General features: G+C 37.5%; 3 protein-coding genes across 3 annotated transcripts; 2 read left to right on the top strand and 1 right to left on the bottom strand.

The window, feature by feature from the left end:
• Positions 1-368: 368 nt before the first annotated feature.
• Positions 369-2,735, top strand: FPOAC1_007825 (uncharacterized protein; the record flags this gene model as incomplete). The annotated part of the gene is made up of 2 exons (XM_044852275.1): positions 369-494; positions 546-2,735. 2 exons carry the CDS (start codon positions 369-371, stop codon positions 2,733-2,735), a joined length of 2,316 nt encoding a protein of 771 aa, XP_044704945.1.
• A 1,189-nt stretch (positions 2,736-3,924) lies between these two features.
• On the top strand, positions 3,925-5,760 carry INDA1_3 (Amino-acid permease inda1; the record flags this gene model as incomplete). Its single annotated transcript, XM_044852274.1, has 3 exons — positions 3,925-4,227; positions 4,275-5,453; positions 5,500-5,760. The coding sequence occupies 3 exons, from the start codon at positions 3,925-3,927 to the stop codon at positions 5,758-5,760; spliced, it is 1,743 nt and encodes a 580-aa protein (XP_044704944.1).
• A 256-nt stretch (positions 5,761-6,016) lies between these two features.
• Positions 6,017-7,432, bottom strand: FPOAC1_007823 (uncharacterized protein; the record flags this gene model as incomplete). The annotated part of the gene is made up of 1 exon (XM_044852273.1): positions 6,017-7,432. One exon carries the CDS (start codon positions 7,430-7,432, stop codon positions 6,017-6,019), a length of 1,416 nt encoding a protein of 471 aa, XP_044704943.1.
• Positions 7,433-12,318: the final 4,886 nt, after the last annotated feature.

Below are 12,318 nucleotides of genomic sequence, written 5' to 3'. Positions count from 1 at the left end.
TCCAGAGATGGGATGAAATGGGCACACTAATTCATTCTTTGTCTCAAATCAATGAGATGTATCGATACTGGCTATTGTCATTTGCAGTGAGTGACATGCCTCAAGGTATCAGAAAATTGGCCGCTGTAAGCCTAAGAGACGAAATTAGTAGGCCACTTTATGCTCTTTAGACTATAGCTCTTAGACTACTTATTTTTGTAACCTAAGACTTGGGAGGTTATTTTTTCTACTACCCACTAGACATGGAAGCCTCCAATAGACTAAAGCTGGTCCGGAAATATCACGTGACACCGTAACACGATGGTGATCTAAACAAAACATCTGCGACCGCGATTTCATACAGACAACTCCACCCAACAATCACCACGATGCGCGCGCACACGCCCAATAACAACGATGGGCGTGGAAGCCGCAGAACTCCCGTAACTAACAACAGGTTCAGGGCCAGTACTTCTAACCTGGATCGTCCGCAAACGTCGCTGCGAAACTCCAGGGTAAGTTCATCCAAAACAAAACAAACAAAACAACTGTCTAACCGCGACCAGATGTCCTTTCGCGCAAGCACTCAGCCATCCTATAACCTCCTCACCGGCGAATCCAATCTACCTCGTCCTGCCTCTCGAACAAGTCTAGCCCCAGAAACCGCCCGCCCCAGTTCGCGCGAAAGTCATAAGGAGAACATGCCGCCTCCTGAAGCGGACGAGTCTGAGAAAGACAAGCGCCAGATGGAGGCGTTGAAAGCAGAGATAGGAACTCTACAGTATCGCCTGCAGACGACCGAGCAAGAAAAAGAGATTGCCCTTTCGACAAGCAGCAGCAAGGTTGAGCAATCTCGTCGGGAGACACAGGATGAAATCCAGAAGCGCCAAGCTGCCGAAGCCGAACGCGAGAAAGCAGTCGAGCAAGCGGAAGCTCTGCGAAAAGAATTAGAACAAATCAAAGAGTCGGTCGATGATGATAAAAAGAAACTAGAGCGCAAGGCTCGTGACGCAGAGGATGAGGCTCGCTTGCTTCAGGATCAGCTTGAGGATCTGTCCGCTGCCAAGGACGAAGCTGCACGAATCGCCGACCGCAAGGCTACCGATATGGAGATGCAGATTGCAGCTGCAAAAAAGACAGTCAAAGAACTTGAGGACGAGAGTGAGCAGCGAGAGAATGCTCTGCAGCAGACACAAGCTCAATTGGCTGAGAGGGATGGACAAATCGCGAACCTGGAGGCTGATGTTTTGCGACTCAAGGCACAAAGTGGTGATGCAGAGACGATGGAGATTATCCGACAGGAACTTACTGAACAAGTTCAGCACATTCGAAACCTTGAGTCCACGAACCGTGAGCAGCTGTCTGAGCTGAAGCATTTGCGATCATTAAGCAAAGCAGTCGAAATTGTCGAAGAAGAGAAGCGAACCCTACAACGAAGACTGGAGACTGCGGAGATTATTGAAGCAGAGCTTGCCGAAGCCCGCATCCAGCGACAACGACTTGAAGACGAACGATTGGCCTGGTCTGCTTACCTTCAGAACGCCGCCGAGACCGACGAATCACAATTCGACTCACCAGAAGCTGTCGCAAGAGCTTTGGTAGAGGAGCGTCTCAGCAACGCATCTTACGTCGAGAAAGTGGGCCAACTACAAGCCGAAATTACATCTGCACAGAACACCATCCAGTCTCTGAATGACGAAAAGGCCCAATTGAAGAGCGAAGTCGAGAAATCCAAGACCGCAGCCAGCGCAACCAACACCGACAAGGTTCGTATGCGCCTCGAGCGACAGCGTGTTATGGCTGTCAAGGAAGTCGAATACCTTCGCGCCCAACTCAAGACTTTCGATACCGAGGACGAGACGCTTCAGCCCGAACAATTCGACCAAGCCCGAGTGCAACGAGTCCAAGAACTTGAAGATCTTGTCGACCAGTACAAGAAGGAGGTCCAAGCACTACATACCGAGCTGTCGTCTCTTGAGCCTTCATCAACAGGCGCCCCCCAACCCGTTACAGGCAGCAAGCGATCGAGAGTGGAGGATGACAGCACTCAAGAACAGCTTGGACAGCTCACAAGGAAGAAGCGTAAGCTGGAGGAGGAGTTGACCCAGGCCAAGAACAAGATTTCTCTACTAGAGAAGGACTTGTCTACCAGTCGCGAGCAATTAAAGGCTGCTAAGCAGTCAACGCAAACACGCGTCTTGTCGCTCAAGTCCAACCCCACATCAGACTTTGAAGCCATCAAACGGTCGACACTTAAAGCTCTCAAGAAGGAGAACGAAGAACTCTTAGCTACACTACGCGGCAAATCTTCGTCGCCCATGATTCCTACCTCTGTCCTCGCAGCAATGGAGCGCGAAATCACAGCAGCCAAGGCCGAAACAGCATCAGCCGAGAAGCGCACCCGTCGTCTGAAGGAAGTCTGGGGTTCCAAGTCTCAAGAGTTTAAAGAAGCCATCTTTTCCACGCTCGGCTGGACCGTGACGTTTATCCCCAACGGAAAGATGCGAGTCGAGAGTACGTTCTACCCATCGCAGACAGACGAGCATGAGAACTCGATTGTGTTTGATGGCGAGCGCGGCACGATGAAGGTCGGCGGCGGTCCACGAAGTGATTTCGCGAGAAGGATAAGTGATCAGATTGGGTTCTGGGTTAGGGAGAAGGGGTGTATTCCTGGGTTTCTGGCTGCGTTGACGCTGGAGTTTTACGAGGAGCATAGTAGAGCGGCTCAAGCTAAGGCCGATGCGATGATGACTTAATACCCTTGTACATTATGGAGTTGTGGGTTTGCGTACATATAGAGGCATATTGAAGCTATCCCAAGATACTGGGAATGTCAAATAACATAATTGCAATCTCTGGTTTTAATCATTCAAGGCTTATTTGTCGCCATACTTTGACGCGACCCTCAGGGTATCAGAAAAATTGGCCGTCGTAAGCCTAAGGACGAAATTCGTGGACCACTTTATGCTCTTTAGACTATAGCTCTTAGACTATTTATTTTTGTAACCTAAGACTGGGGAGGTCATTTTTTCTGCTACCACTAGACGCGGGTATCACCGTATCGATTAATCCACATGGTTCAACGGCAGGCAACGGGAATAGCAAGTCCAATAAGCCTCAGCCTAGTCTCCACCACGAAGATCCGTTGAGGCTTGAGCCGCTTGATTTACGTTATGAAAAGAACAGGGATCTTGTCATTGCTGGGTTGTTTAGTTATTGGAGTAACGTAATTGATGCGATAGGTATTTACTTGTCGAATCAATTGATGACAAAGTAATCAGTATCAATAGACAATTCTAAATTACAGCATGTCGTTCTGAATCTTCAGTGGCAAAATAGCGTCGAACCACTACGATGAAACGTTTTTTATTTGATCGGGCCGAAGCTATCCGAAGCTACGTTGAACAAGAGAGATCAACTATCAATCAATCAAGATCGACGTCTCTATAACCAGATGTATTTTACTACCATAGTAAATATTAGACTGTATTTCGCCTGTTATTGAACCCTTCTCTTCGAGAAAGAGTCGTCCCTCTCCAAATCTCTGTGTGGAGATTGGTCTCCAAATTCTGCCTCTCAGTTGGAGATGTTCTCCACATACAAATTCTGTAGATAACCTCACCATCTTCCCCATGGAGATTTACGTAAAGAAACAAAGTCAACACCCGGGGAAATAGAGCAACCCCCTTTTAGATCGTGGAGATTTTAAACTTGTCGATAGCGAATTTATTCTATATCGTAAGAGAAAAATGCAAGAGTCAGACAGAACCATGTAAAAAATCTGTGGAACCCACTTCACTAATGGCGTTTTTTTTTTTACTATGGGGCGAAATAGAACCGGCTTGCATTTCAACAAAGATCCTTTTTAATGGGGCCATATCCAGACTTTTTCTCTCTGTCCTTCTCTGTCTCTTTCATTCTGGGCTTATATCCAGATTCTTCAATATGGCTGTCGAAAAAGTCACTAGTGATGCTCCCGTCGTGGGTGAAAAGGGTGTTGTGAGAGATGTTGACGAGAGAGCTCCTGTTGGTAAGGAGACGTTTACCGCTACGGGAGAAGAATATGAGCAGGATGATTTCATGACCAGAACAGGTCTCAATGCAAAGTCGTTCACGAGAAAGCATTATGGTTTGGGTCTTGTTGAGTTGGATCGCAAGATGAAGCCTCGACATCTTCAGATGGTTGCTATCGGAGGATCAATCGGTGCTGGATTCTTTGTCGGTTCCGGTTCTGCTCTGAGCAAGGGTGTAAGTGATGATGAACCTTTCACTGAGATACAAAACTGACCTTCTAGGGCCCTGCTACTCTATTCATTGACTTCTTCCTCGTCGGTGTCATGGTTTTCAACGTCGTCTACGCAATGGGTGAACTAGCCGTCATGTATCCCATCTCTGGAGGTTTCTACACCTACGCAGCACGCTTCATCGACCCTGCCTTTGGCTTCGCAATGGCTTGGAACTACTGCCTTCAATGGGCCGCCACGCTTCCCCTGGAACTAACAGTCTGCGCCATCACCATTCAGTACTGGGCCCCTGACTCGAACCCCGGTATCTGGATCGCTGTATTTCTCGCTGCTATCGTCATTCTCAACATGTTTGGCACCATCGGTTACGCGGAAGAAGAATTCTGGGCTGCTTGCTTCAAACTTACGTCCATTTCCATCTTTATGATCATCGCTCTCGTACTTGTCTGCGGCGGAGGACCTTCAAGCGGTAGTTACGACACGTACCAAGGATTCAAGCTCTGGCAGGATCCAGGGGCTTTCAAAAATGGGTTCAAAGGATTTTGCTCTGTTTTTGTTACGGCGGCGTTTTCTTTTGCAGGCTCTGAACTCGTCGGACTCGCTGCAGCTGAATCTCGAAACCCAACCGAATCAGTTCCCAAAGCGATTAAGCAGGTGTTCTGGCGAATTTGCTTGTTCTACATTGTTGCCTTGCTATTCGTCGGTATGCTGGTCAGCTGCAACGACGAAAATCTCTTGAGTTCAAGCTCCTATTCCAACAGCGCTGCATCACCTTTTGTTCTTGTTGGAAAATATTCTGGCCTCAAGGGTCTCGATCATTACATGAACGCCGTCATCCTTTCATCCGTCTTGTCTCTCGGTATCGCTTCAGTATACGGTGGATCTCGCACGCTTCTTGCTCTCGCGCAGCAAGGATTTGCCCCCAAGATTTTTACCTGGGTTGATCGCGCAGGTCGACCTTTGCCATCTGTTGGATTCATCATTGCTTTTGGATGTCTTGCTTTCCTGAACCTCGACGCGGCTGGTCCTGTTATTTTCGATTGGCTTTTGGCTTTGTCTGGTTTGGCTATGCTTGTTTGCTGGGGCTCCATTTGTCTCGCGCACATCAGATTCAGAGCTGCCTGGAAGTACAATGGACACACCCTTGATGAAATCCCTTTCAAAGCTATTGGTGGTGTTTATGGATCGTGGGTTGGTTTGATTTTTGTTGTTGTTATTCTCATTGCCCAGGTAAGTGTTCCGTTTGATTATTTGAACAACCACTAACGCGCCACAGTTTTATGTCGCCATTGTTGCCCCTGTCGGCGAGTCGGGTATGGGAACAGTTGAAGATTTCTTTATGCAATATCTTGGTCTACCCATTGTTTTGGCCTTTTGGGCTGGAGGTGTCATCTGGAAGCGAACGAGCTGGATCAGCATCGACAAGATTGATATCGACACCGGACGACGTGAACATGATTGGGATTCTATCAACGCTTGGAGAGCAGAACTTGCTACATTCCCCTGGTGGAAGCGATTGATGTACACATTGTTTTAGATTTTTGTGGAAGATTTAGAGTTGACAGATTACCAAAAGCGATAAGAAACTAATATAGTTAATATTTTGGCTACTGCACGGCAGGTTTCGATTGTATGATACATTCAATGTGATTTGTTCTATTTACTTAGATTACTGGTTCAATTTAAGTACCAAGTAAGTGGCCTTGGTGTTGTAGAGACTTTGTCTGCATCAGTCTCGTCTCGATAGTATCGAGTTCATCGCTCTCGGGCCTTGGGGTCATTACCGCGGGCCATCATCGATATATAACTCTGCGCTGCGACGTGTCTGGGATCCGAACTCTGGCTAGTAAATCATCAATTCTCTCAACCAGCATCTTGTTCGATTGAACCAGCTCCTGCATTTTTTCGGATTGGTCTTGGACCTTCTGTTTCAATTCCCTTATCTCGTTCCTCAATAGCGGAACTTCTTGCAAGATGGATAATGCGGTAGTCTGTCCGGGAATCTGCTCAAGTGTTCCCAGAGGGTGCCACGGCGATTGGGTAGTGTCCATAGCAGAGGCAAGCTCAGGTGACTGCGGATCACTTTCGATGATGACCTCTGTCGATGGTTGAGGGTCGGGGGGCAGACGACCCTGCCAGTAATCACAGTCTGAGTCCATCTCCACGTCAGAAATACTCGATATTTCAGAGTTCTCCACGTCAGAGAAACTCTGGTTCTGAGAGTCCTCCTTGTCTTGTCGAGAACGCTTTCCCCTCCATTGCCTGTATTCTGGCAAGCAATCACGAAGCAGTTGCTTATGACCCCGCTCAAAGAAATCAGCCAGGGTATCCCTTCCAGGGATATCACGACGTGTGTCCGTGAGGTTGTAGCTGAACAAGGCTTCGGCTGTTGTGCAAGCAAAGCTTCCATAACCTTCGGGCCATTCCATACTGTCAATGGCCGTCTGGACGACTGTCAAGTCTTCAAGAGTGAGAGGAAGGACCTCTCGGCCGAATTGGACGGAAATGCTCTGCTCTGAGGGTACAGCCGTTGCTGCATTCCGCAGAACGATTTCGCCGATTTGACAAAGCAACACTGACAACTGCGATGGCGTTTCCCCCCTCGACAACACTTGAGATCGGACGTCCCTATGAACAGCGTGCAGGCGCGGCATAAGACCTGACTCGATCTCGTTTATGACCCTATTGACGGTCTGCGTGATCGCTGGGCATCTCATTGTCTGTATCCGGGACCGTAATTGCGCCCATACTGTGCAGTCATCAATGCGAGTCATGATCGCGTACTGGAGGGTCAAAATGACACTTGTTTTGCCCTTCCGCATGCACGGATGAACGAGTATCGTCGAAAGGGCCTTGCAAAAGGCGTTCGAGTAAAGGCAGCAAGATGGTCCTGTGGCCCCTACCGTCGGGAGGTATCGTAGGTTAGTCAAGGGTGAGATGAGCTGCGTTGGAGTGCAGCCGCGGACACGAAGACAGATCTTGAAAAGAGTCAATAGCTCTGAATGAGTGTTTGGGCCGATCATCTCCTTTGCGTCCTTGGCATCTGAATTCCACCACATCTGTTCGACATCGGCCTCGTCTTTGGCACTCCAGTCATTGCTCGGGGGCTTATGTAGGTACCCTACGAGCTCATCGATGTTGGCGTCAGAACTTTGGCTAACCCAAGCTCGTGCTGCTTTTCGGGCAATGGGGTTTTCTGTCATGGACATTTTCGAAAGTTTGAGGATAGAGTGTATTTGTCGGTATCCGTTGTGAAAAGGTTTTGTTGTGGTGTTGAAGATGGAGGAAGTTTGAGTGGGAGGGAGTTTGAGTGGGAAGGAGTTGGAGCGCCTGGGAGGATACTCGGTTTTTTTTTGTTGGCACCTGTCACCAGCCGTAGGTAGGTCTACAAAGCCTTTACCTGACTGCCTGCAAAATTAATCTAGTGATTGTAAGAATTCTTTCCTTATCATCAACATCAACACTTGTCACATACAATAAATTGATGAGGTACGAGTGCATTTTGTCTCTAATTATTCGACAATGAGCCAACCACAAAGACGGGTCAAGCCAGTACTTGGTGATCCCGAGGGCGAGCCATGTAACACCCCGTCTAGCAAGGTTACTTCCATGACCTTGGCAGCATTTGATCATGGTTTTAATTGCTGCACTTCCTGTCTCTTGTGGATTGATAAATCCGTAAATTTCATAAGGTCCCAGCATTACCGTAAACTGGACCTTAACGCGACAAGCGTTTGTAGTAGAGTCCAGTGCCAGAAACATGTAACACGATAGTTATACTGCACTAGAGGTAGCATGGAGTGGAACACATCGGCCACTTGGTCTTTCAATGCAAGACCCCCATCCGATAGAAGACCTTGCATAGTCAACATGTGTTTCATTTCCCTGATTATTGAAGGGTTGCGGATAAAAGTGCCAATGATAAAGTCAGGCGACAATCCATATTGCCCGAGATGGATCGCAGAGACGATGAATGCTCCCATATGAGCACCTTCCATAAGAAATAAACTGTGGCCACCGTTTTCAATGAATTCCTCCATGGTATCTCGGGCAGAATAAACTGTGACTTTCGCGTCTGGGTGGTAGGTCTACCACCACTGTAACTCGCGATACTGCTCCGACGTGAATAGTGGATATGCGAGAATTTGGCGAGTATCACTGTCCCACCCAGGAGTGTCCAAGTCCTCGTGGTCGAGGACAACATGGATCTCTTGAAACGCGTGTAAAGGTTCGGGTCGTAGAGGTAGCTGGCCACGTACGCCGATCAGAGTTGTCAAGTCGGGGTTCGCAATTTGATCAATATTCTTGAAGTCGTTGACACTGGCCACATTATTTTATACGACTGAATGACGATCGAAAAGGTTCAATTCTTCTTGACCCAACTGGCGCCGCAAATACATTATCATTAGGCAAAGCTGTCTAGAGAAGAGTATATACTGAGAATAGAGTAAGAAGGTATACCTTTTAGCTTTATCTCTTTAAAGTAAATCTAATATAATAAGGCTCTAGAAATTATATTAATTTATTAATTAGCTAAATATTAATAAAATAATAAATATTTAATTATTAATTAGAATTATTTATATTAAAGTAAATATATTAATTATATTTATATAATTATAAAAAAGATATTTTTTTATAATTTTAATATTAATAATAATATTAATAATAATATTAATAATTAAATATAGGCTAAATAATCTTATTAATATTACTATAATTATCTTTTTTTTATTTAATTTCTAATTTATTATAATTATAATTAATTTATATAATATTATTATTATCTTTTTCTTTATTTAATTCTTAATTTATTATAATTATAATTAAATATATATAATATTATTATTACCTTTTTTCTAGCTTAGTTTTTAATTTATTATAATTATAATTAAATCTATATAGTATTACTATTATCCTTTTTTCTATTTAATTCTTAATTTATTATAATTATAATTAAGGGAATTAATAGGGATATATAATACTTTTACTATAGATATATAACTTTATAAATATATAACTTTTTAAGTAATTTAATTAATTAAAGAAATATTACCCTATTAATACTTCTATAATCTCTATAAAGAATAATCTTATTTAATAATCTTACTATTACTATAGAAAAAAGATTATTACTAGGTTTAGTTTTATATAAAAGATATATTAAAGAGATTATAAATTTAATTTTAATATATATTATATTTATTTATTTATAATAATTCTTATTAACTTTTTATTCTTTATATACTTATTTAAATTCTCTATTTACTTATATAAATACCTATAGTATTCCTAGCCTTAATATAAATAATTTTACTTATTATAATCCCTTAAGTAATAATAGTTTCTTAGTTTTTATTTTCTTTTTTTAAGGTTAATTTATTCTAGCTTTTAAGTAAATAATTATACTTTTTCTTTTAAGACTTAAATACTTAAGACTAAGATACTTAAGACTAAGATACTTATAGTTAAAATACTAAGGCCTAATTACTTTCTTAAGATATTATAAAAAGTATAAAGTCTATTAATACTCTTTATTTTATATTCTTTAATTACTTTTTAAAAGATATAATAATCTTTAAATTAAAGATTTTTTAATATAGATCTTAAGAGAATATTTTATAAAGTTATTAATAAAAGTAAATATTCTATTTTATAAAAGCTTTTATAAAATATATATATAAGTAAATTATATAATAATATAATATATTAAGTTTAATTAAAATAGAGTATTTATCTATATATAAATTAAAAGGCTTAAGATTAAAATTCTTTCTAGTAAATAATACCTTATATACTTATTAATATTAACTCTTAATAAGCTTTAAATACTTTAATAATATAAAAAACTAAAGCTTACTTAAGTAATTAAAGCTTAACTTAAAGAATTTATAATCTTAAAGAACCTTATTATTCTTATAAATATCTTTAAAGTTATACTCTTAATTATATAATATATTTTATATTACTTTTATTAATTTATAAAGATAGCTTATTTTATTTAATAAGTAGCTTTTAATATTATTATTACTTGCCTTTATATTTAAGGTTATATAAATACTATAGTTTAAGTATTTATAAATAAAATAATAGGCCTATTAAGTATAAACTAATATATAAATATTAAAAAAATACTATAAAATAAGGTATTAATTATTAAACTCCTTATAGAAAGTAATTTATATTTTTTTATATATTTCTTTAATTTTTATAAAAAGAATTTATTTTTATATTTAAAAGACCCCTTAATAAGTATAAAGAATCTTAAAAAAGGATTTAATTAAAATAAATATATAATTATATAAAGTTAAAATAGCTTAAGATTTAATAAGTTTATTTATTTTATTAATATTTAGGCTATTATTATTCTTTAGGTTTTTAATTTATTTTTATTTTAATTAAAAAAAAATATTAAAGTTAATATAATAAATATAAAGCTATTATTAAACCTTAAGAAATTAATTATTTAAGGTAGCCTTTATTAAGTTATTAAAGTTTATAATAATAATAGCTAGTTATTATATTAAATACTTTAATAAAAAAGTAAAAATACTTTTTATAAGAAATTAAAATCTTTTTTATTATTTATTATTAATAAAACTAAAAGTAATATTAAATACTATATTAAAATAAGTTTACTTAATTACTTAGAAAAATAAGAGCTTAAATTAATTAATATTATATATATTATTAAGGCTAATTACCTCTAGGAATTACTTCTATATCTAGATATAATAAAAGAATATTTAAATAAGGCCTAAAAGATAGCTAGGCTTATTTAATACTTACTTTATAATATAAAGAACTTTTTACTTATTAAAAAGCTTAAGTAAAGTAATAATAAATAAATAGCTTATAAGCTTCTTTTAACTTATTAAAGCCTAAGTATTATAAATATCTTATTATATAAATATTAACTTAAGATATTATTTTTCTATAATAGCTTATATATTTTATACTTAAATATTAATTTAATAATTAATAAATTTAATAATTATTTTAATTAAAGAAATAAAGTAATAATAAAATAAATAAGTTAATAATATTTTACTTAGAGAATAATTATAAGTATAATATTCTATATCTTAATATTAATAGAGAAACTATTTATTTTCCTTAAAAGCCTTTATAATAATTAACTACTTATATTTATACTTTTATAACTTTCTTTAATAAAAACTAAAGCCTTTATTTAATTAAAAATCTTTATATTAATTATATTAAATAGAATACTATATTAACTATCTTTTATAAAAGTATTTATTATACTTTATTATATTAAAGCTATATTTTTTTATAAAGAATTAAATATTCTTATAAAAGGTATTCTCTATAAAGACTAAATTATTTAGAATTAAAAAATTTAATATTTTATTTAAAGATAAGAATTTAAATTATTATAAAAAGAAGCTTTTAATTAAATTAAATAAAAAAAGAATAAAAACTAAAAAGTATTAACTTTTATAAAAAGAATATACTAAAGGTAAATTATATTTATTAATATTTAAAAGAAAATAGCCTTATCTTTCTTATTAACTATATATAATATTAAAGAACTTAAAGTATTACTTTATTATTTATTACTTATTACTAATAATATCTTAAACTAGCCTTAAAGTATATTAGAATTTTACCTTAAGTATTATAAATATTTATATTACTTTTAATAAGCTATAAAAAAAGCCTTAAAAAAGATTAATTTTTAATCTAAGAATAAATACTTAATAAATATTTTATTAATTTATTTTATAAGAAAAGTTATTATAGAGGGTTATTATATAGTTATATTAAAGCTTAAATAATAACTTAAGTCTAGAATAATAAAGTAATAATATAATTAAGAATTAATTAAAGACTATAGTAAAGATATTATCTAGAGTATTAATATCTTTAAACTTATAAGAATTATTAATACTAGGTATACTATTAATAAAAAAGGTCTATTAATTATTTTAAAAGGTAAAATAATATTAATAAAATAGTAATAAATTTATTAAAAGAAGTAAATAAAAATTATACTATTAGCTTAATTAAATATATTAATTACTAAGTTAAATATATTTTTAAAGTAGCTTTACTATATTAAATAACTTAG

The sequence above is a fragment of the Fusarium poae genome, chromosome 3, assembly GCF_019609905.1.
Source record: "Fusarium poae strain DAOMC 252244 chromosome 3, whole genome shotgun sequence".
Taxonomy (NCBI): Eukaryota; Fungi; Ascomycota; class Sordariomycetes; order Hypocreales; family Nectriaceae; genus Fusarium; species Fusarium poae.
This window is presented reverse-complemented; position numbering and strand designations above follow the sequence as displayed.